Source organism: Molossus molossus, unplaced genomic scaffold (assembly GCF_014108415.1).
Source record: "Molossus molossus isolate mMolMol1 unplaced genomic scaffold, mMolMol1.p scaffold_m16_p_24, whole genome shotgun sequence".
NCBI lineage: Eukaryota > Metazoa > Chordata > Mammalia > Chiroptera > Molossidae > Molossus > Molossus molossus.
Window position 1 is genome coordinate 3,211,378 of NW_023425360.1, and position 21,228 is coordinate 3,232,605.

Below are 21,228 nucleotides of genomic sequence, written 5' to 3' on the forward strand. Positions count from 1 at the left end.
AATCTGAACTGAGGTTGCTTTGGAGGAAGGAAAAATGTCCTAGGCTATAATGTTAACAGCATTTTGTTAAGTGCTTGCCTTTTTCCTCCTCAGCGTTTTCTGCATTAGCAAACATAGACCTGGCTTTGGATCAGGGAGCCGCCCTGGCCCTGTTCAGGGTTCTGCAGTCGCCAGCACTGGGCCTCCGAGGGCTGCAGCAGCAGAACAGCGAGTGGTACCTGAAGCAGCTCCTGAGTGACAGGCAGCAGAAGAGACAGGTGAGAAGACCCTGGGTTCAGCCTGCAGGATTTGTGCACATCTATCTGAATCCCATGCTGTCGTTTTAAAGATACTTCTTTAAAGGCCTCTTTTTCTAGTACTATAGTACGTTTCCTCCTGCATATAAATTAGGTTTTTACAATGTTCTCAGATAAAGTACACATTGTCTTGAACTCTGGTTTTGGAGTCGTAAATCTTTTTAAAAAATAAATAATACTTATGCTTACAATCTAACCACCCCTTCACCTGAAGCCTTCTCCTTAATCCCCCACCAAAATCTGAGTTTTTACATTCTCACTTCAGGAATTTCTACTTAAAAAAAAACACCACACCTTGCTTTGTCCTCTGGCCAATACTGGAGAGAACTCACTGTGCAGGAGACTCTGTGCAATTGTCCTTGGGTTTTTTTTTCCAGAACAAATATGAGGGACCTTCTTTTTGTCTAAATCAGCGGTTCTCAACCGGTGGGTCATGACCCCTTTGGCGGTCGAACGACCCTTTCACAGGGGTCACCTAAGACATAACAGTAGCAAAATTACAGTTATGAAGTAGCAACGAAAATAATTTTATGATTGGGGGTCACCACAACATGAGGAGCTGTATTAAAGGGTCACGGCATTAGGAAGGTTGAGAACCACTGGTAAGGGCAAGTATACACTTTACAATTCCTAGTGTATATTGGCCGGAATCAGTAGCATCAATGTGCTAGTGGTTCTGTAAACATTTTATCTCAGGACATTTTGATGTTTCTCACAAAATATTTCTTTAAATGTCCTGGTATCCAGAAAGTCACTGCACCCCAAATGTGGCCAGGGCTGCCACTTTGGCTGCATGTAGCCTGAAGCTGTCACTTATCCCCGTGGCCCTCTGTCCCTAGTGACTGCTCTGGAGGCAGGAGAACTTACGGTCTGGAGGCAGAGGCGGGAGGAATCTTAACCTCAATGTTTTTTGCTTTTCTCAGGGTGGTCAGGCGGATCCCCTGCAGAAGGAGGAGCTACAGGCTGCGGTGGATGCCGCCAACAGTGCTGCCCAGCAGTATCAGAGAAGTACGAGTCCCCAGCTGGGCTCCTGAAATGCTGAGGTGGGGAGGGAAGTGACTTCATGTCTTCAGGAGTCTGAGGCTGGAGTCTGCCACCCCTCACGCCACCACTGCCTCCTCCCTGTAATCCACCACCAGGGCCTTTGGCAGTGGGGTTCCCCCCATCAGGGTGGCTCCCTTCATCTAGTAAGCGCCGTGCTGGTTAGGGAAACATCTGCATCAGGGATTAATGAGTGAGATTTGGATGGTGAAAGAGGGGAAAGAAGGCTGTTCCTAATGTACGGTAACAGGGAAAGGGGCTGAAGGTGAAAGGTATATTGAAGGACAGTGCTTAGAATCAAGTTTTTGTAGATGTTTTGCGCTGGGTTGTGTAAGGTAAAGGCTCAGAAAGATGGTGAGAGCTTTGAGTGGCAGCTGAAGAAGCCAGTGCTTTACTGGCGGCTGCAGGGAAGGAAGAGGTGTTTAGGTAGGTAGAGTAGTGGTGGCTGCGGATGGTTTGGAGCAGAAGGAGAGTCTGGGTAAGGAGACAAGGAGGCTGCTTTTTCTAAATAGCTTTATCGTGATACAGTTCGCATACCGTACACTTCATCCTTGTACAAAGGAGACTGCTTTCTATGATGAAAGTTCCACTCTAGGTGCCACGGCTAACAGTTTATCCACAGAATGCAACTTTGTTCTGTGACAGTTGGCGTCTCCTTCCCCTCAGGGCTTTCTCAGCCAACTGTGTTTCTGACTGTTTTCTGCCAGGGCTGGCAGCAGTGGCTGCCATCAATGCCGCCATCCAGAAGGGTGTTGCTGAGAAGACTGTGCTGGAACTAATGAATCCTGAAGCCCAGCTGCCCCAGGTGTATCCATTCGCTGCCGATCTTTATCAGAAGGAGCTGGCTACCCTGCAGCAACAGAGTCCGGAAGTAAGTAAACAGCACCTGTCCTGTTTGTGAGCAAAATGCGCTGGGGGGGAGTTTAATGCTCACATCGTGGGCACACTGTGTTTTTAGACCAGAAGCAGACTCCTTGGTATTCCTGAATGTCTCTCCTCACTCTCTCCACCCCTCTCTGTCCAGCATAGCCTCACCCATCCCGAGCTGTCTGTTGCAGTGGAGATGTTGTCGTCAGTGGCCCTCATCAATAGGGCACTGGAGTCAGGAGACATGAATACGGTGTGGAAACAGCTGAGCAGTTCAGTTACAGGCCTGACCAACATTGAAGAGGAAAACTGTCAGAGGTGAGTGCCCAAGTGGTGGATTGAATCCTTTGATGGCTATCACCTCCTTTGTGTGTCACCTGTCAGCTGTCCTGTTTTCTTCACATGCACTGTGATGTTCATGTGATCATCTTTTTTTTTCTCCTATTTTGATTCATCTTATACATTTTTTAAAAATATATTTTCATTGATTTTTATATAGAGTGGAAGGAAGAGGGAGAGAGATAGAAACACTGATGAGAGGAATTGATCGGCTGCCTCCTGCACACCCCCTACTGGGGACCAAGCCTACAACCCAGGCATGTGCCCTGATGTGCCCTGACTGGGAATTGAACCAATGACCTCTTGGTGCATGAGATGATGCTCAGTCCACTGAGCCACACCAGCTGGGCCATTTTATGCATTTTTATCCTGAAGGATTTATAGTAAATTAACAGATATCGTGACATTCTACTCCTAAATGTATGCTTATCTAAAACAGTCAGGATGTGTTATATAGCCAAAATAATACTATCTTATTCCCTGACAAAAACAGTAATACTTCTGTAAGATTCTCTAACTTCAGTCCATCTTCAAACTTCTCATTTGTTCCAACTCTTTTCAGCTGATTTGTTCAAACTAGGATCCGGTCCAGGCCCATGTATTACATCTGTTTGTTGTGTCCCTTTATGTATCTTTTAATCCAGAATTTTCCCTTTCTTAATGATACTTGATTCTTTAATGAGATAGAACCAGTTGTCCTATAAAATGTCCCATCTTCTGGTTTTGGTTGTTTCTTAATATTTTATCTTATTCCTGTACATTGGAAATTATGTATAAAGGTTTATCAAGATTCAGCCCTGGCCGGTTTGGCTCAGCGGCTAGAGCGTCGACCTGCGGTCCAGAGAGACCTGGGTTTGATTCCCGCTAAGGGCATATACCTCAGTTGCAGTTTGTCCCCGGCCCTGGTTGGGTCATGTGGGTGGCAACCACTTCATGTGTCCCTTTCACGTCGAGGTTTCTCTTTCTCTCTCTCTTCCTCCCACTCTATCTGAACAAAAAATAGAAAAGTGTCCTCGGGTGAGGATAAAAAAAAAAGATTCAATTGGACTGTTTTGGTGATGTGTATTTCATTTTGTCATATCAAGACTCACTGTCCTGTCATTAACAATACTAAGATTGATCCTTGGATTAGGGGACAGCTTTTCCCTCCAACAGATATCTGTGCTTATCTCTCACCAGACCATAATCTCTTTTTGCACATTTTGCACCATCAAAATGTCCGTTGACCGTTGACTTAACATGTTTAACCCCAGTTGATAACTCTTACCTAAGTCGATACTTTCAGAAGAGCTGCTGAATGATGGTTTGTTGATCTGTTATTCTGTCTACATTTCCCAGCTGGTGTATGGCCTTGTTTTCTTGTCTTTGGAGGAAGTTCTTAAGCTGCTGCCTCTCTCTGATTCTAGAGTTGGTCTTACCTGGAATTTAGAGGCTTTTAAGAATAGGTGATATCCTGCCCTGGCCGGTTTGGCTCAGCGGTTAGAGCATTGGCCTGCGGTCTGGAGAGACCCGGGTTCGGTTCCTGCTAAGGGCACGTACCTCGGTTGCGGTTTGTCCCTGGCCCTGGTTGGTTGTGCGGGTGGCAACCACTTGATGTGTCCCTTTCACATCAATGTTTCTCTCTCTCTCTCTCTCCCTCCCACTCTGTCTGAACACAGAAATGGAAAAAATGTCCTTGGGTGAGGATTAAAAAAAAAAAGAATAGGTGATATCCTTACATTTTCACATTTTGTTTAAGGTAACTGAGTCCTGAAGCTGGCTTCTAGAATAAATCAAACTGTTATCAAACTGTTGAGTACCTTAACTTTGTGTTCTTGGATACTTTGTCTTCTCATTCCTGTCACCACAATGACCCTGACGGTTTCTTTTCTTATGTTGCACTTCACCGTCTTTTTTGTTGGGGGACTGGGGCAGGTATCTCGATGAGCTGATGAAGCTGAAAGCTCAGGCACATGCAGAGAAGAACGAGTTTATTACGTGGAATGACATCCAAGCTTGTGTGGACCATGTGAACCTGGTGGTGCAGGAGGAACACGAGAGTGAGTGATCCACTCCCATCCCCTCGAATGTCACAGGGAAAAACGGTGTGATTCTGTGCACTGGTTCTAAACACTATTCCTGAGAGGGTTTTTTAAAATTGAAATATATAACATATATATAACTCAAAAGCTAAGGTTGGATATTATTTTCAAAATACCAGGCAATTGCTATAATTAGGTATGTAGGTAATAAGAACTAAATTTTCAGGAGATGAATTGAACATGATCTGTTATTTTTAAATGCTGTTGTAGCAAGTGGTTCTGACACTACCTGGAGTTAGGTTATGTTGCATAGGTTGAGGGCATGGTCCTCCAAAAGATTCCTGCCATTTCAGACATCAGCTGTAAGTTCCGGAGTTCTCAGGTCACCACATTTCTGAACAACTTGCTATAAATATGGGTGTTTCCTCTACCCATTCGGATTCAGTTATTTTCTACATTGACTCACAGAATTCAGGAAAGTGTTATGCTTATGATTATAGTTTTGTTATAGGATACAGATGGGGACCAACCAAAGGAAGAGATCTATAGGGCGATGTCTGGTAGGGTGTCCTCAGGCTGTGCCACCCTCCCAGCACATTGATGTGTATCACATTCAGGGAAGCTCACTTGAGCTTTGGGTATCCAGAGTTTTATTTTAAGGTTTCCTTACATACAAATAATGATTGTATCACTGGCCATGTAATTGAACTTAATTTCCAGACCACCTCCTCACCCTAGATATAGGGAGACTGGGCTAATATCATATCACATGGTTCAATCTTCTAATCACATGGTTGGTCTTTCCAGCACGGCCTGCCCCCATCCTGAAACTACCTAGGGGCCCACCATGAATAACAGTTATTCCTATCACTTGGGAAATTCTAAGGGTTTAGAGGCTTTTTCCCAGGAACTAGGGGCAAATACCAGCCAAAATTTTTGTTATACAATAATCTTTACAGAAATAGCACAGCTGGCTGAGATACCATGGGAGTGAACGTTTCTAGTTTAATTTATATTTCCTGTGAAACATGTTCAGTTGATTTAGTGGAAAGAGCCTTGCCATGGAGCAGGGTGCCCTGGGCTTGGATCCTCTGTCTGCCACTAGTTTACTTTATGATCTTGGAGGAGATCCCTAAGCCTCATCTTTTTTTTTCTATGAAAATGTTGAATTAGGTGACTTTTTAAGATCCCTTGAACTCTGACTTTTTGTAAATCAAGAATGGTTTTGATTACACATTGAAATGTACCTGAAAACTATACTATGAAGCCAGTTTTATAAATATCTTCACTTTTTATTTTTATTTTTTTCTCCAATTTTTATTAATTTATTTTTGTTACAGATGTTTCTCCTTTTGCCCCCCTAGACTCCCTCCTCCCCATCCCGCCCATTCACTTTTTATTTTTAAATCCTCACTTTTTCCTTTATCTTCAGATAGAGTGGGAGAGAGAGAGAGAAACATTGATGTGAGAGAGACACATCAATTGGTAGCCTCCTGCACAATCCAGATTGGGTTGTGGACCAAACCACAATCAAGGTATGTTCCCTTGATTGGAATCGAACCTGTGACTCTTTGGTCCATGGGCTGACGCTCTAACTGCTGAGCCAAACTGGCCAGGGTGAGGACTTGAGCTTTCAATAGTAATGTGGGTATAAGTGTGTTTATTTGAAAGAAACTAACACTAAATTAAAAACACACACACACACACACACTGCTCAGTATTATGGATGACAAATTACAGTTTGAATCATGGTAATGCTTGGGTTGTTTTATGTTTACTTGGCATGTTTAAAGATTGATTTGTTTGCCCTGGCTGGTTTGGCTCAGTGGTTGGGGCATCAGCCTGTAGACCAGAGTTGCGGGTTTGATTCCGGCCAAGGGCACATACCTCGGTTGCGGTTTGTCCCTGGCCTTGGTCAGGGTTGTGCAGGAGGCAGCCAATTGATGTGTTTCTCTCACGTCAGTGTTTCTCTCTCTCTCTCCCCTCCCCTCCCACTCTATCTGAAGATATTTGGGAAAATATTCTCAGGTGAGAATTTTTTTTAAAAAGTTTGATTTGTTTATACAATTTCTTTTTTAATTCATTTTTTAAATCCTTACCCAAGGATACTTTTCCGTTGATTTTTTTTTTAGATAGAGTGGGAGGGAGGAAAGGGGTTGGGAGAGAGAGAGAAACATTGATGTGAGAGAGACACATCAATTAGTTGCGTCCTGTACAACTTCGCCCAGGGCCAGGGATTGAACCTGCAACCCAGGTAAGTGCCCTTGACCCGGAATCATACCCACGACTCTTCGGTTTTCGAGTGGACACTCTAACCACTAAGCCAAACTGGCCAGGGCTACAGAATTTCCTAAAAAAATGACCTTTGTCTCTTCATCTTTAGGGATTTTAGCCATCGGTTTAATTAATGAAGCCCTGGATGAAGGTGATGCCCAAAAGACCCTGCAGGCCCTGCAGATTCCTGCAGCCAAACTGGAGGGTGTCCTGGCAGAGGTGGCCCAGCATTACCAAGACACTCTGATCCGAGCCAAGAGAGAGAAAGCCCAGGTGAGTGGCATCAAAATGGTTCATTTCTGTTCAGAGAACTTCATCTTTGCAAGCACCAAGATACAGGAGGGATGCCTCCCTGGATTCACTCAGTGACTATTCCTGGAGGGACACAGGGAGTAAGGGACATAGATTCTGCCTTTTGGAAGCTTGGCTATTTTACACATTTGTGTTTTTTTTTTTTGTTATTGTTTTAGACACTCTGTGTCCCAACATAAATTCTGTATTGAAATATAAAATCCCAACAATGTGTAAGTCATATAAGTATATGGTTGTATAAATTTTCAAAAGTGAGTGTGCATGTGTAATTTGTATGTAGATAAAAAGCATTAACAGAACCCCTCCCCCCCGTCCCCTACCATCCTTATAAACCCCTCCACCATCTGTCGGTAACCACCATCCTAATTCTGACACCACAGTTGATTTCTGCCTCTTTTTGAATTGTATTTACGTGAGATCATACATCATGTCCTCTTCTGTGTCTGGCTACTTCTGCCTAACATAATGGTAATGAAATTTGCCCACGTGGTTGCATGCTGCAATAGTTTCTTCATTATCATTGTTGTGTACTATTCCATTGTGTGATTATATATTCTATTGGTGAATTTTTGGTTTTCCCCAACTTTTGGCTATTGCAAATAGTACTTCTGTGAATAGTCTAGTACATGTCTTTTGGTAAATATGTATGCATTTCTAGTAGAAATACATTTAGAAGGGGAATTTGTGGGTCATAAGGAATGTGTGTGTGTGTGTGTGTACATATACATATACATATATTTGTGTGTGTGTGTATGTGTATGTAATATAACACAATACATGTAAGCTTTAGTAGCTAATGCCACGAAGTTTGTTGTTGTTTTTATTCTCACCCAAGGACATTTTTGTATTTATCTTTATACAGAGCGGGAGGGAGAGATGGAGGAATAGAGAGAGGAAACATCTATGTGAGAGAGACACATTGAGTGGCTGCCACCCACACGACCCCAACTGGGGCTGGGGACAAACTGCAACTGAGGTACATGCCCTTAGCGGAACCCAAACCTGGGACTCATCAGTCTGCAGGCCGACGCTCTAACTGCCAAGCCAAACTGGCCAGGACACAACGTTTTTTTTTATAACAGGTTTATTGAGATATAATTCACATACCACACAACTTACCATTTTAAAGTGTATAATTTAGTGGTTTTTAGTCTAGTCACAGAATTGTGCAACTATCACTACAGTCAATTTTATAACATTTTCATCACCCTCAAAAGAAACCTGGTGCCTGTGGTTATCATTCCTCATTTGCCTTCAGTCTCTCCAGTCCCAGGCAGCCATCAGTCTACTTTCTTAGCTTGCTCTGGACATTTTATATAAGTGGAATAATGCAGTATGTGGTCCTTTATGACTGGCTTCTTCCACTTAGCTTGGTTTATCCAAGTTGCAGCATATGTTAGCACTTCATTTCTTTTTATTGTTGAATACTATTCTGTTGTGTGGAATGTTATTCCATTTATTAGTTGATGAGCATATGGGTTGTTTTCATTTTAATGGCTTTTGGAAATACTGCTGTTATGAACATAAAAGTTTTCCAAAGTAATTGTAACAAAACCCATCTTTTAAAAAGTTTGTCTTACCTCTCAGCTGGTTTGTTGATGAAATGGACAAGATTTATACCTCTTTTTATGCTGTTGCTGAGTCAGAAGTTAGTTTGTGTGTAGTTGGCCCTCATATATTAGTTGCATGATGAAAGCATAATTACCTCTGTTTCTCTAATTGTGATTAATCTCCTTTTAAATTCTTCCTAACTAACAGCAGTTAGATAGGGGGGACTACTTTTTTATTTTTTTACTTAGAAGATCTCTACAGTTAAGTTCTTGTAGCAAATGGAAGAGCTGAAACAAATTCTTTGTGGTGGTTGTTGTTGATCTTCATCTGAGGATATTTTTCCATTGAGTTTTAGATAGAGTGGAAGGGCGGGAGGGGGAGAGAGAGAGAGAGAGAGAGAGAGAGAGAAACATCGCTGTGAGAGAGACACATCAATTGGTTGCTTCCTGCATGACTCCTACTGGGGCTGGGGGTCGAATCTGCAACCCAGTTATGTGCCCTTGACCAGGAATCAAACCTGAAACCCTACAGTTCTTAGGCCGACACTTCAACTGCTGTGCCAAACCAGCCAGGGCTAAAAGAAATTTATAATTTAGGGTGTCAGAATCTTTCTGGGAGTCCAAAGGTAGAAATACAAATGAAGACATTGATTAGAGGTGGAGGAGTTGAGGATAATATTATAATGTTGATAGATTTCCTTCAATTCCATTTTCATCAGAGTAGTTGACATTACATCGTCCTAATCGTGTAAATGTCACTAGTATCAGGCTTCATGTAACAGGCACATTAATGTGCAGAATGTCAGTTGATCCTGTGGTGAGGGTTGAATCACAGATCCTGTTTTGTAGCCAGGAAATTGAGACAAAGGGACCAGCTGATTTTACTGACTCAGCTGAGAAGCAGTTGGCTGTGGAGAAGCTATCAATGGAGGTCTCTGTCTCTCATAATCAATTTTGAATCAGTTCTTAAACGTGGCCAATCACTAGAACACTTGAAAAGTCATTTTAACAATATAGATTCCTAAGATTTATGCTCTATTTCTGCTGATTCAGAATCTCTAACTGGGGAAGGGAGCCTGACTGCAGTAATTCTGTGTAGGCCCCAGGGGTCATGTTTGTTTTTGCTGCCATATAAGTCCACAAGGAATCTTATGTTTGACTGACAGAGGGTGAGCTTTGGGAGAATAAAGTTGGTCGGGTTACATGTCTCAAAAAGGAAACTAGATTGAAGATACAACTTGAACCTGCTGTCACTCATGCTCTGAGCCTGACTGTTCCTTTTGATTGGGTCAAGGGAGTTAAAGTGTTAGAGGATGTGACTGAAGTTTGAAGCATTTCCTTTTGCTGTGGAATAACTTTTCAGAGGGAGGGGTGGGGCGATGGTTAGAGGGAAATTTGCTTAACACTGCCAGTCCTGGCTGGGTGGACTACACATTAGATGGAATTGCATTTTTTTAGGCCTCAACTTAGCTTCTAAGTTTCTCTGAGCCATTTTGAAAGTCGTGTTGAAAATAATAATCTGAGTTCCAAATTTAGCAAGCAAAAGGTCTTAATTTAACTTGGTCTGTAGTTCTCTTGTGATGTCTTTGTGTCTGGTTTTGGTATCAGGGTGATAAAAACCTTTTAGAATGAATTGGGAAGTGTTCTCCTCTTTTATGTTTTAGAAGAGTTTGTAAGGGATTGGTGTTAATTCTTTAAACATTTGGTAGACTTCACCAGTGAAGCCATGTGGTCCTACGATTTAGGTTTAGTTTTTTGTAGGATATGTTTTGATTATTATTCCATCTCTATATTTGTTATAGGTTGATTCATATTTTCATCAGGTATTCTTTCTGCCTCTTTCTCTTTCTTCCTGTCTTCTGGGAATTCCATTATACATATATTGATATTATTGATGGTATCCTTAGGTCTCTGAGGCTTTGTTCATTTTTCTACATTTATTTTCTTACTGTTTCTCAGAATGGATCATTTCAGCTGATTTTTCTTCAAGTTTGCTGATTCTTCATTTTGCTCAAATCTGCTGAGTCCCTCTAGGAATTTTTTAAATTTCAGTTATTGTACTTGACAACTCTAAAATTTAATTGGATTCTTCTTTTTAAAAAATAAGTTCCATCTCTTTGTTGATAATTCTTTATTGGTGAGACCTTATTCTTATATCCTTTAGTTTCATGAACATATTTAAAATAGCTGATATAATCCAGGCTGGTGTGGCTTAGTGGATTGAGCATCGTCTCATGCACCAGCAGGGCACTGGTTCAATTCCCAGTCATGGCACATGCCTGGGCGATCCCTACTGGGGGGAATGCAAGAGGCAGCTGACCAATGTTTCTCTCTCATTGATGTTTCTATCTCTCCCTCTCCTTCTCCCTTCTCTCTAAAATCCAATTAAAAATCTTTAAAAACAAAAGGAACCATGAAATCAGTGCACATTTGATAAATGGGGCTTCTGAGATTCACTTAGGGAGGAAATTTTAAACACACGAGATGCATGGAATAGTCAACTGAGGGTCGAGCCCAAACCTGGGCATGTGCCCTGACCAGGAATGGAACCAGCAACCTTTTGGTGCATGGGACAGTGCCCAACCAATTGAGCCACACCAGCCAGGGCTTCGTTGCTCTTAATATTATTTTGCTTTTCCTGGTGTGTAGGAAACCCAGGATGAGTCAGCTGTGTTATGGTTGGATGAAATTCAAGGTGGAATCTGGCAGTCCAACAAAGACACCCAAGAAGCACAGAAGTGTATGTATCAGCTGTTTTATGTCTATATTGGTGGAGGGCAGGATGGTGAGGTACTTCATATCTCAGCTTGACCAAGATGAAGACATGTAGGGGTCACAGTTTGCCAGTAGTGGGCATAATCAGGCGAAGTAGTGTATGCATTTAGGTACTTTCTAAACTGTTCTGGTAACAATTCTCTTCCACAATAGTTGCCTTAGGAATCTTTGCCATTAATGAGGCTGTGCAAAGTGGCGATGTTGGCAAAACACTGAGTGCCCTTCGCTCCCCTGACGTCGGCTTGTATGGAGTCATTCCTGAGTGTTGTGAAACTTACCAGAGCGACCTTGCTGAATCCAAGAAGAAAAAGCTGGCAGCAGGTGAGTTATGGTGAAATAAATATGTGCCCTGAAGCTAAGAACTTGAGTATATGAGAGGACCGATGTAGAGGAAAGAGACAGTCTGTAGGGAAAGATACTTTTTTTTTAGAGAGAGGATGGGAGAGATAGAAACATCAATGTGAGAGAGATACCTCGATCAGCTGCCTCCTGCATGCCCCCTACTTGGGGATCAAGCCGGCAATCTAGGCATGTGCCCTGACTAGGAATCCACTGCGCCACACCAGCTGGGCAAAGATACTTTTGTGTGGAAGTACAGCATTTAGGCTTATTTTAAATACCCTAAGGAGACAATAATATTCCTATTTAAAAAAAAAAAAATTCTTGCCCTGGTCAGTTTGGTTCAGCGGTTAGAGAGTTGGCCTGCGGTCCAGAGAGACCCGGGTTCGGTTCCCGTTAAGGGCACATACCTCGGTTGCAGTTTGTCCCTGCCCTGGTTGGGGTCATGTGGGTGGCAACCGCTCGATGTGTCTCTCTCTCTCTTCCTCCCTCTCTCCCTCTCGCTCTGTCTGAAGATAAATGCAAAAAAAAAAAAAAGTGTCCTTGGGTGAGGATAATTAAAAAAAATTCTCCCCCTTGTTGACAACTATGTTTTAAAAGGTCAATTTTCTCCCTGGCCTGTTTGGTTCAGCGGTTAGAGCGTTGGCCTGCTCTAGAGAGAGGCCCGGGTTTGGTTCCCGCTCAGGGCACGTACCTCGATTGCAGTTTGTCCCCAGCCCTGGTTGGGTCGTGTGGGAGGCGGCCACTCAATGTGTCCCTTTCACATCGATGTTTCTCTCTCTTCCTCTCCCTTCCACTCTGTCTGAACAAAAAATGGAAAAATGTCCTCAGGTGAGGATTAAATAAATAAATAAAGGGTCAATTTTCTGTAAATGTAGGATCAAATATTTGACTGTTTGTCTTTTATAGGGTGTTAGTAGTTCCTATAGTATCAAAGTCTATAGATAGATAAAAGTAATTTATCTGCAAAAGGAGGGAATAAAGATAAGATTTACATCTCTTTTTACTCCCTTTTTTTATTAACTAAAGAGGCTGAATGGTTGTGGATTTTATATCAGAAAGTAGTTTTCTGATGCATAAAGTCTTAGAGATTGGTTTTGGAAGGAACAAAGCTGATTAAATTTCATTCCACAATTGGACTTCGTAGGTGTTTTTTGTTTTTTTTTTTTTATCCTCACCTGAGGATATTTTTCCATTTTTTGCACAGATAGAGTGGGAGGGAGAGAGAGGAAGGGAGAGAGAGAGAAACATCGACGTGAAGGGACACATCGAGTGGCCGCCACCCACACGACCAACCAGGGCCGGGGACAAACTGCAACCGAAGTACGCGCCCTTAGCGGGAACCGAACCCGGGTCTCTCCGGACCGCAGGCCGACGCTCTAACCGCTGAGCCAAACTGGCCAGGGCGTAGGTGTTTTTTTTTAATAATGTAGAGGCGAGTGAGCTAAATGAGACATCACAAAGCCATAATTTAAAAGAGACTTAGGATGCCCCTTTACTCTCATAGATCCAAGGAATAGGTTTTGTTTTTTTAATTAATTAATGTATTTTTTAAATCCTCACCTGAGGATATTTTTTTATTTATCTTCATATGGAATGGGCGGTGGGGGAGAAACATCGATGTGAGAGAGACACATTGATTAGTTGCCTCCCACATGACCCCCACCAGGGCCGAGTACCGAACTGCAACCGAGGTACGTGCCCTTGACCGGAATCAAACCCACAACTCTTTGATCCTTGGGCCAACACTCAAACCGCTGAGACACACTGGCCAGGGCAGGAACAGGTTTTTAAAATGGTCTTCATTTAGACTGTTAAACCTGATCAGAGTCATCCTGCAGTGTCAGACATATGAGTGTGGGGAATGTGGCTCTGGATCTCTTACATCTTTCTTTTACTGTGCCAGGAGATAACAACAGCAAGTGGGTGAAGCACTGGGTGAAAGGTGGATATTATTATTACCACAATCTGGAGACTCAGGAAGGAGGATGGGATGAACCCCCAGGCTTTGTGCAAAACTCTATGCAACTTTCACGGGAGGAGATCCAGGTAGGTCACATTTCTTCAGGTAGGAAGAAACTGAGAAAGTGTGTTAGAGCTGACATTAGGAGGAACAGGCGTGTAGTCAGAAGCCCTAGACTAAAATTAAGGCTATATAATGAACTAGTTTAGAGTAATTATTTTTGTAGTAGTTGGTGGAGTAACTAAGGCCTATATTAGGAAAACATCAGAATTGTAAATTAAGTCAAGTAAATTATGTGCCTATTAAAGAAAACTTGGATGATCCAGAAAAGAAAAATGAAAAGTTACTCTAACTCCCCAGTTAAGTGCAACTACTGTTAATATCTCTCAATTTACATTTTCAACCTCTTTCCTGACTATTCCACCAACTCCACACTGTGCCACAATAAAGTATAACCTGTACGTTCATGTGCAGTCTGGCTGTTTCCCTGTGGTGTCCTTCACTGTGGCGTTCTAGATGCTGCTGTGACTGGGTCTTCAGACCTCTGTTGGCACCTGTTACTCTGTCTTCTTGTCAACAATGACCCAGGCATGGTTCCTGGCACAGTGTTGGGCAGATGAGTGGGTACATATGATGTGAAAGAACAAGTTTTTGTCTATGGCGTTTTGGGGTGTGAGAACAACCTGGCCTGAAAAATAGGCCTGAACTCATTCTTGTTGCTCAAAGATCTAGCGCAGACTGAGAAAGCAGTAAGAGTTAGTTTGTGCGCTGTGGATGACACTGTGTTAAAATTTGTGTCCCTTCTCATCTACGTATGTCTTCCCATGTGACCACATGCCTTTTTAGAGTTCCATCTCTGGGGTGACTGCTGCGTATAACCGAGAGCAGCTTTGGCTGGCCAACGAAGGCTTGATCACCAAGCTGCAAGCTTGCTGCCGTGGGTACCTAGTTCGACAGGAATTCCGATCCAGGATGAATTTCCTGAAGAAGCAAATTCCTGCCATCACCTGCATCCAGGTATTTCAGAGCCTAGTACACAGCCAGCTCTAGGATTCAATATCTTAAGTGTTTTTTCCTTCTGACCTCCTGGTCTTATCTTCTGATAAGTATTTCCTCTTTATTACCACTGTAATCAGAATGTACTTAATACTGTGTTTAGTAGTGAGTTGTCCGCCCAGGGGCAGTCTTTCTGATAGGGTAACACATGTCACAGAAAGAATTCTGAACTGGGAATTAGGGCTCCACCATTATCAGGTAGTGGTGAACCTCTAAGTTTGTTTCCTTATCTGAAATGTTTATCTTATCTTCCTCACCTGATTTATTACAAGGTGCCAATAAAAGAATCTGTGTGGAGGCACTTTTGAAAATGCTGTGCTGACACCAGGGAAGTGGGAATTAGCCAGTGTGCTCTCCTGGTGGCTATGCAGCCTCCACCTACATTCCCGTCACTGGAGGACATGGTCCCCTTTAAAGCTTCATCATAAGTTGCACTTGGATAATATATCGAGGAGATTTTTTTAACTTCCTCTCATCCTTGGGAAATAATGTGTCAGCTATAATATTTGATGGTTTCAGTCGCAGTGGAGAGGATACAAGCAGAAGAAGGCCTATCAGGATCGTTTAGCGTACCTGCGCTCCCATAAAGATGAAGTTGTAAAGGTACGGCAGCCTGGGCAGGGCCTCTCAGTGTGGGGTGCCAGTAAGAGATGTGTTGAGATGAAGGGCTTTTGTAACTTTTAACGTCCTTTTCCCACAGATTCAGTCCCTGGCGAGGATGCATCAAGCTAGAAAACGCTATAGAGATCGCCTACAGTACTTCCGAGACCATGTAAGCAACCTTGGGTGACAAGAGCCAGTAGAATCAGTTTTGCTATATTTTTGGTGGGCAAATGACCAAAGGAAATTTTTCTTCTTTGTTTCTTAGATAAATGACATTATCAAAATCCAGGCTTTTATTCGGGCAAACAAAGCTCGTGATGACTACAAGACTCTCAGTGAGTAACTGTGGCTCAGCAGAGAAGGAGTTGAGGCCATCAGGTTCTGGGTATTCTCCGTGGATCTCTTTTCTTTCCTGCAGGCAAGGCTTGGGGGTCGGGTGCTGCTTGTGATTTAACCTACCCTTTGCTAACCTGTGGCTACATGTCCTGTTCTTTGCCGTGTTAGCCTTTGTCACAACATAGCAATAGCATGACTGAGAAGACTGCACCTGGTGGTTGTCTTTGCACATCTCAAAAATAAATATCTGTGAATAGAGCTGTTTCTTCGAGACAATACTGACATTTCTGAGACTTAGAACTTTTCCTGGTTACTTCGTTCTTGTCTGACACGTGCTTTCTCTCTGTCAGTTAATGCTGAGGATCCTCCGATGATCGTGGTCCGGAAATTTGTCCACCTGCTCGACCAAAGTGATCAGGATTTTCAGGAGGAACTGGATCTTATGAAGATGCGGGAAGAGGTCATTACCCTCATTCGTTCCAACCAGCAGCTGGAGAATGACCTCAATCTTATGGATATCAAAATTGGACTGCTAGTTAAAAATAAAATTACATTGCAGGTATGGTCCAGAGCCAGGTGGGGCTGTGGGGACATCCTCTTAGGTCCTCTGCCTCCCCATCGCTGATTCTTGGGCAGGGTAGAGGCTGGCTTTCTCAGCAAATGTCATACATTTTTTAAAAGTTGTATATGAAATACTGTCTTTTAATAGCAAAATTTAAAATAGAGAAAAGATAACTATTTCATAATTCCAGCGCCCCACAATCATTTTATATTGTGCATTTTTACTTAATATTAGAAGATAAACTGTTTTCCATATAAGTAGTCATAAATATTATTTTTAATGGCAGCATTATAATTCATTAGAAGATATACTATAATTTACCTCTTTTTTCCCCAACTATTTGACAAGTTTTTATTATTACAAATGACATTATAGTTAATGTCTCAATGTATATGTAGCTTTTATTGTATTTAAGCCTTTATTTTTCAGGGAGATTCCTAGGAGTTGGTTCCCTGAGTCAGTGGACATTTTTTTCTTTTTCTTTATTGATTTTAGAGAGAGAGGAGGAGAGAGGGAGAGAGAGATAGAAACATCGATGAGAGAGAACATTGGTTAGCTGCCTCTTGCATGCCCCCCACTGCGGACTTGGCTCACAACCTGGGCATGTGCCCTGACCGGGAATCGAACTGGCAACCTCTTGGTTCCATGGGTCGATGTTCAACCAATGAGCCACACTGGCCGGGCGTCAGTGGACATTTTTATGGATCAGATTCTTGTTAGGAAATAGGAAGTAGGGCTGTATTTGATTGGTGTACTGAAAACAGGATGCAGTGTGTGTCGTACTTGATGGGGTCTGCCAGTACAGCCAAAGACTTTTTCACAATGTGCAGCTTTGTTTTTGAAAGCTTTTTGATTTATGTATTGGTTTTTGTTTATAGGATGTGGTTTCCCACAGTAAAAAACTTACTAAAAAAAATAAGGAACAGTTGTCTGACATGATGATGCTAAATAAACAGAAGGGAGGTCTCAAGGCTTTGAGCAAGGAGAAGAGAGAGAAACTGGAAGCTTATCAACACCTGTTTTATTTATTGCAGGTGAGTGGCTCCTGGAAGTGATATTGAAAATTTTAACTAATTTACTTTTCATAAGATAACCTTACCCATAGATCTCTGTGGAACTATTTCTGATTTCCACTGAAGGGTGAACAGAGAGCTGTCTTATTTTTTTTTTTTTTTATGTACATTTTCTTTATTTCTTTACTTACATACATTCTTATCCTTGAAGTTTAAAAAACCTTGAATGCTTTGCCAGCCTTCTTTACATTATCTAGAAATGACTTATCCCTTGGTTTTATTTCAGACCAATCCTACCTATCTGGCCAAGCTGATTTTTCAGATGCCCCAAAACAAGTCCACCAAGTTCATGGACTCCGTGATCTTCACCCTCTACAACTACGCATCCAACCAGCGAGAGGAGTACCTGCTGCTGCGGCTCTTTAAGACAGCACTTCAGGAGGAAATCAAGTACGAGGGCCCGCCCCGCCCCGCCCCGCCCCGCCATCACAGGCTCGCAGCTGGACAGTCAGGCTGCTGGTGTCTGTTGCTGTGATTAGTGTGAAATACTCCAAAGAAGCCTCTACTTTTTAAATTACTAATATAAAGTGTTGCTGCTTCTGGGGAGGTGATAAAATAATAAATTTGCTACATTAATTTTAGGAACATTTTAATATTAAAATATAATTCTTAAGAAGCTGATCCAAACACCAAGATTCCACATTTTTATCTAATAAAGGACCCAGTCATGTTCCCACAATTGAGTTTGCAACAGCAGAAAGGTGTTCTGTGTTCAGACAAGTGTTGGCAAGTATTTCTAGAGAAAGATCAAGTACCCCCTTTCCTCCCCACTATTTCTGTGTCCAGGAGATGAGATCGTTAAGTAGGAAGTATCTTTTAGCTCATAGATTCTGTGATTAGTTTAAACTGAGTTTGTTTCTGATGTTTTATAGGTCAAAAGTAGACCAGATTCAAGAGATCGTTACAGGAAATCCTACAGTTATTAAGATGGTTGTCAGTTTCAACCGTGGTGCTCGGGGTCAGAATGCCCTGAGACAGATCTTGGCCCCGGTAGTGAAGGAGATTATGGATGACAAATCTCTCAACATCAAAACCGACCCTGTGGATATTTACAAATCGTGGGTTAATCAGATGGAGTCTCAGACAGGAGAGGCAAGGTATGGTAACCATAACACCCTTTTCTATCATGTGTTTTATGTTTTCTCTCTCTCTTTTTTTAAAGCATTTGACCTTTGATTTGCAAACTAATAATTGTTCAAATAGTTTTTTCTTATAAACCTCTGTTTTAGAATGTTGAGCTGGTAATATCTTCAGTTAGTTAGCAAGTATTTATTGAGTTCTTACTCATGGCTCTCCCTGGCTTCTAGGAAATTCCAGACTTCTTAGCATACACTGTACGTAGGGCCCTGCATGACCTTCATTTTTCCTCTTTTTCTTTGCCTTTGATTTTCCTTCCTGGAAGACCCTTCTTCCTTTTTCCTGAGTTCCTTCCTTTGGGAAGCTTCCCTTGATTCCTCCAGTCTGAGTAGAAGCCCCTACTGTGGCCCCACAGCATGTTGGGTGAGCTTCTTACTTACAGCACAATATGTTTTAAATAAGTGTCTGTTTGTTTGTCTCTCCCACCAGGTAGTAAGAGACTCAAGAAGCTCTCAGGTCTCATATACCTTTTACCCCCAAGCACCTATAATAGTGCCTGGCACATAATTCAAGACACCCAGTTCACAGCTGAAAACCTGAGTTCAAATTTTGGCCTCACTATATACCAACGCAGTGAACATGAGCAAGTTGCCTAATCTCTCTGGATGTTTCTGTTTATGAAAGACATGTTCACTGCCTAGCTTTTGGTCTAACATGATGGGGGTAATCTCTGCTTTCCCAGCAAACTGCCCTATGATGTGACTCCTGAGCAGGCTCTGGCTCATGAAGAGGTCAAGACACGGCTGGACAACTCCATCAGGAACATGCGGGCCGTGACAGACAAGTTCCTCTCAGCCATCATCAGTTCTGTGGACAAAATCCCGTGAGTGCCTTCATCTGTGACCCCAGACAAAGCCAGCGTTAGTGCCCTTCTGCTCCTCAGCCCTTCTCACGAGTTTTGTCCATCTCACAGCTATGGGATGCGCTTCATTGCCAAGGTGCTAAAGGACTCATTGCATGAGAAGTTTCCCGATGCTGGTGAGGATGAGCTGCTGAAGGTAAGAATCTGAAAGCTGGCACAGTCTGGCCCCTCCAGTAGACCTTTGAGGAAAAAGTGATAAAACTAGGCCTGACCTTCGACCTTTAGTAAGTGCCTAAGCATAGATACTAGCAGTAGCTCGCCACTGATTGTGAGATTTCGAAAGTGATTGTAAGTGGTAAATGACACCTCTGAGTTTCTATACAGTTTGAATGGCCTACATCAAACAAGTTGAGGTGGATTTTTCCTGTCTTGAGATAAATTTCTAAGTCCTATCTTTTTCCTGGGAAATTGCTCCCTCTGCTGGTGGCCAGGTGCATGGGAGCAAGCACCACTGTTGCTGCTAAGGCTGTTGCTGGTAACTCTTACTGACCTATACTCCTTTCTTTCTTTTTTTTAATCTGAACGCTTTTTTCTTCTCTCTCCTAGTTCTGTGCTTTCCTACAGTGAGGCCTCGATTCTAGACTTTCTGTTCAGGTGAATTAATTTTATTTTTTTAAAAATGATACTCTAGGGAAAATGCTGTGACTATCCTTGAATTCTTCTCTGGAAGAGTTGTGTGTTGTGTGACTTTAATTTCAGAGGCATGAACTTGTCTACCTTTGAAGTCTGCAGCATGAGAACGATGAGGGTTGGACAGATTTCCCTGTGCTAATTAGGTCACATTTAAGGATTTATTTTAACCATGTTTGTTAGCCTCTTAGAATGAAAGCCCACTCGCATGGAAGTGAAAGGTCCACGTGGGCGGTAGCCTCATTTGCTGCCATGACATGAGAACAAAGGGTGCCCTGAAGTGCTCAACAACAGACGTAAAGTCTGCCATCTTTGCCTGGAGCTGCTCTTTCATTATAGTGATTTTCAGTTTTGTCTCATTTTCTTTTCTTTTCTGCATCCAAACAAGGGGCATTGGGTCATTTTAGATTCAGGCCTTGAGAGCAAGTATGTGTGCATGCATGCATGTGTGTCTGTGTGTAGTGTTTATTTTTTCCTCCCAGGACTGCATTTTCTGGTTTTCTTTGTAGCAGAATCTTTTGTGGCTTCCTTGGTGGAGTGGCTTTTAATACACATCTTTCTTTTTCATCTCTTCCCAGATTATTGGTAACTTGCTTTACTATCGATATATGAATCCAGCCATTGTTGCTCCTGATGCCTTTGACATCATTGACCTGTCGGCAGGAGGCCAGCTTACCACAGACCAGCGCCGAAATCTTGGCTCCATTGCCAAGATGCTCCAGCATGCAGCTTCCAACAAGATGTTTCTGGGAGATAATGCTCACTTAAGCATCATTAACGAGTACCTTTCCCAGTCCTACCAGAAATTCAGGTAAGAGGAAAGGGATAAGGTACTTGAAAGACTCTGCATGTGTGTTTCTATCTCTGAGGGTAAAGACAAGACTAAAATGCACACCTAGCTCTCCCTGGGCTGCCATGATGTAGGACACACTTTTTTAATCCTCACTCAAGGATATTTTTTCCATTGATTTTTAGAGGGAGTGGGGAGAAGGAGAGAGAAAGCGGGAGAGAGAAACATTGATGTGAGAGAGACAAATTGCTTGCCTCCTGCACAATCCCAACCAGGGCTTGAGATCGAACCTACAACCCAGGTACGTGCCCTTGACCGAGAATCAGACCTGTGACCCTTTGGTTTGAGGGCTGACACTCTAACCACTGAGCTTCACTGACCAGGACAGACACATGTTTGATG

At 42.6% G+C, this 21,228-nt stretch overlaps 1 protein-coding gene across 3 annotated transcripts in view; it reads left to right on the plus strand.

Annotated features, from left to right (window-relative positions):
• IQGAP1 (IQ motif containing GTPase activating protein 1) overlaps window positions 1-21,228 on the plus strand; it is a 93,976-nt gene that overhangs the window by 54,492 nt on the left and 18,256 nt on the right. For all 3 annotated transcript variants that reach the window (XM_036277942.1, XM_036277943.1, XM_036277944.1), the window contains 20 exons: window positions 94-257; window positions 1,220-1,304; window positions 2,045-2,208; window positions 2,362-2,522; window positions 4,458-4,582; window positions 6,948-7,111; window positions 11,350-11,440; window positions 11,629-11,796; window positions 13,721-13,863; window positions 14,624-14,794; window positions 15,353-15,436; window positions 15,534-15,605; window positions 15,702-15,771; window positions 16,123-16,331; window positions 17,213-17,368; window positions 17,634-17,797; window positions 18,280-18,504; window positions 19,227-19,367; window positions 19,458-19,542; window positions 20,615-20,847. In XM_036277942.1, the coding sequence (XP_036133835.1) occupies window positions 94-257; window positions 1,220-1,304; window positions 2,045-2,208; window positions 2,362-2,522; window positions 4,458-4,582; window positions 6,948-7,111; window positions 11,350-11,440; window positions 11,629-11,796; window positions 13,721-13,863; window positions 14,624-14,794; window positions 15,353-15,436; window positions 15,534-15,605; window positions 15,702-15,771; window positions 16,123-16,331; window positions 17,213-17,368; window positions 17,634-17,797; window positions 18,280-18,504; window positions 19,227-19,367; window positions 19,458-19,542; window positions 20,615-20,847 (2,875 nt within the window). The remainder of the gene's footprint in view (window positions 1-93; window positions 258-1,219; window positions 1,305-2,044; window positions 2,209-2,361; window positions 2,523-4,457; window positions 4,583-6,947; window positions 7,112-11,349; window positions 11,441-11,628; window positions 11,797-13,720; window positions 13,864-14,623; window positions 14,795-15,352; window positions 15,437-15,533; window positions 15,606-15,701; window positions 15,772-16,122; window positions 16,332-17,212; window positions 17,369-17,633; window positions 17,798-18,279; window positions 18,505-19,226; window positions 19,368-19,457; window positions 19,543-20,614; window positions 20,848-21,228) is intronic.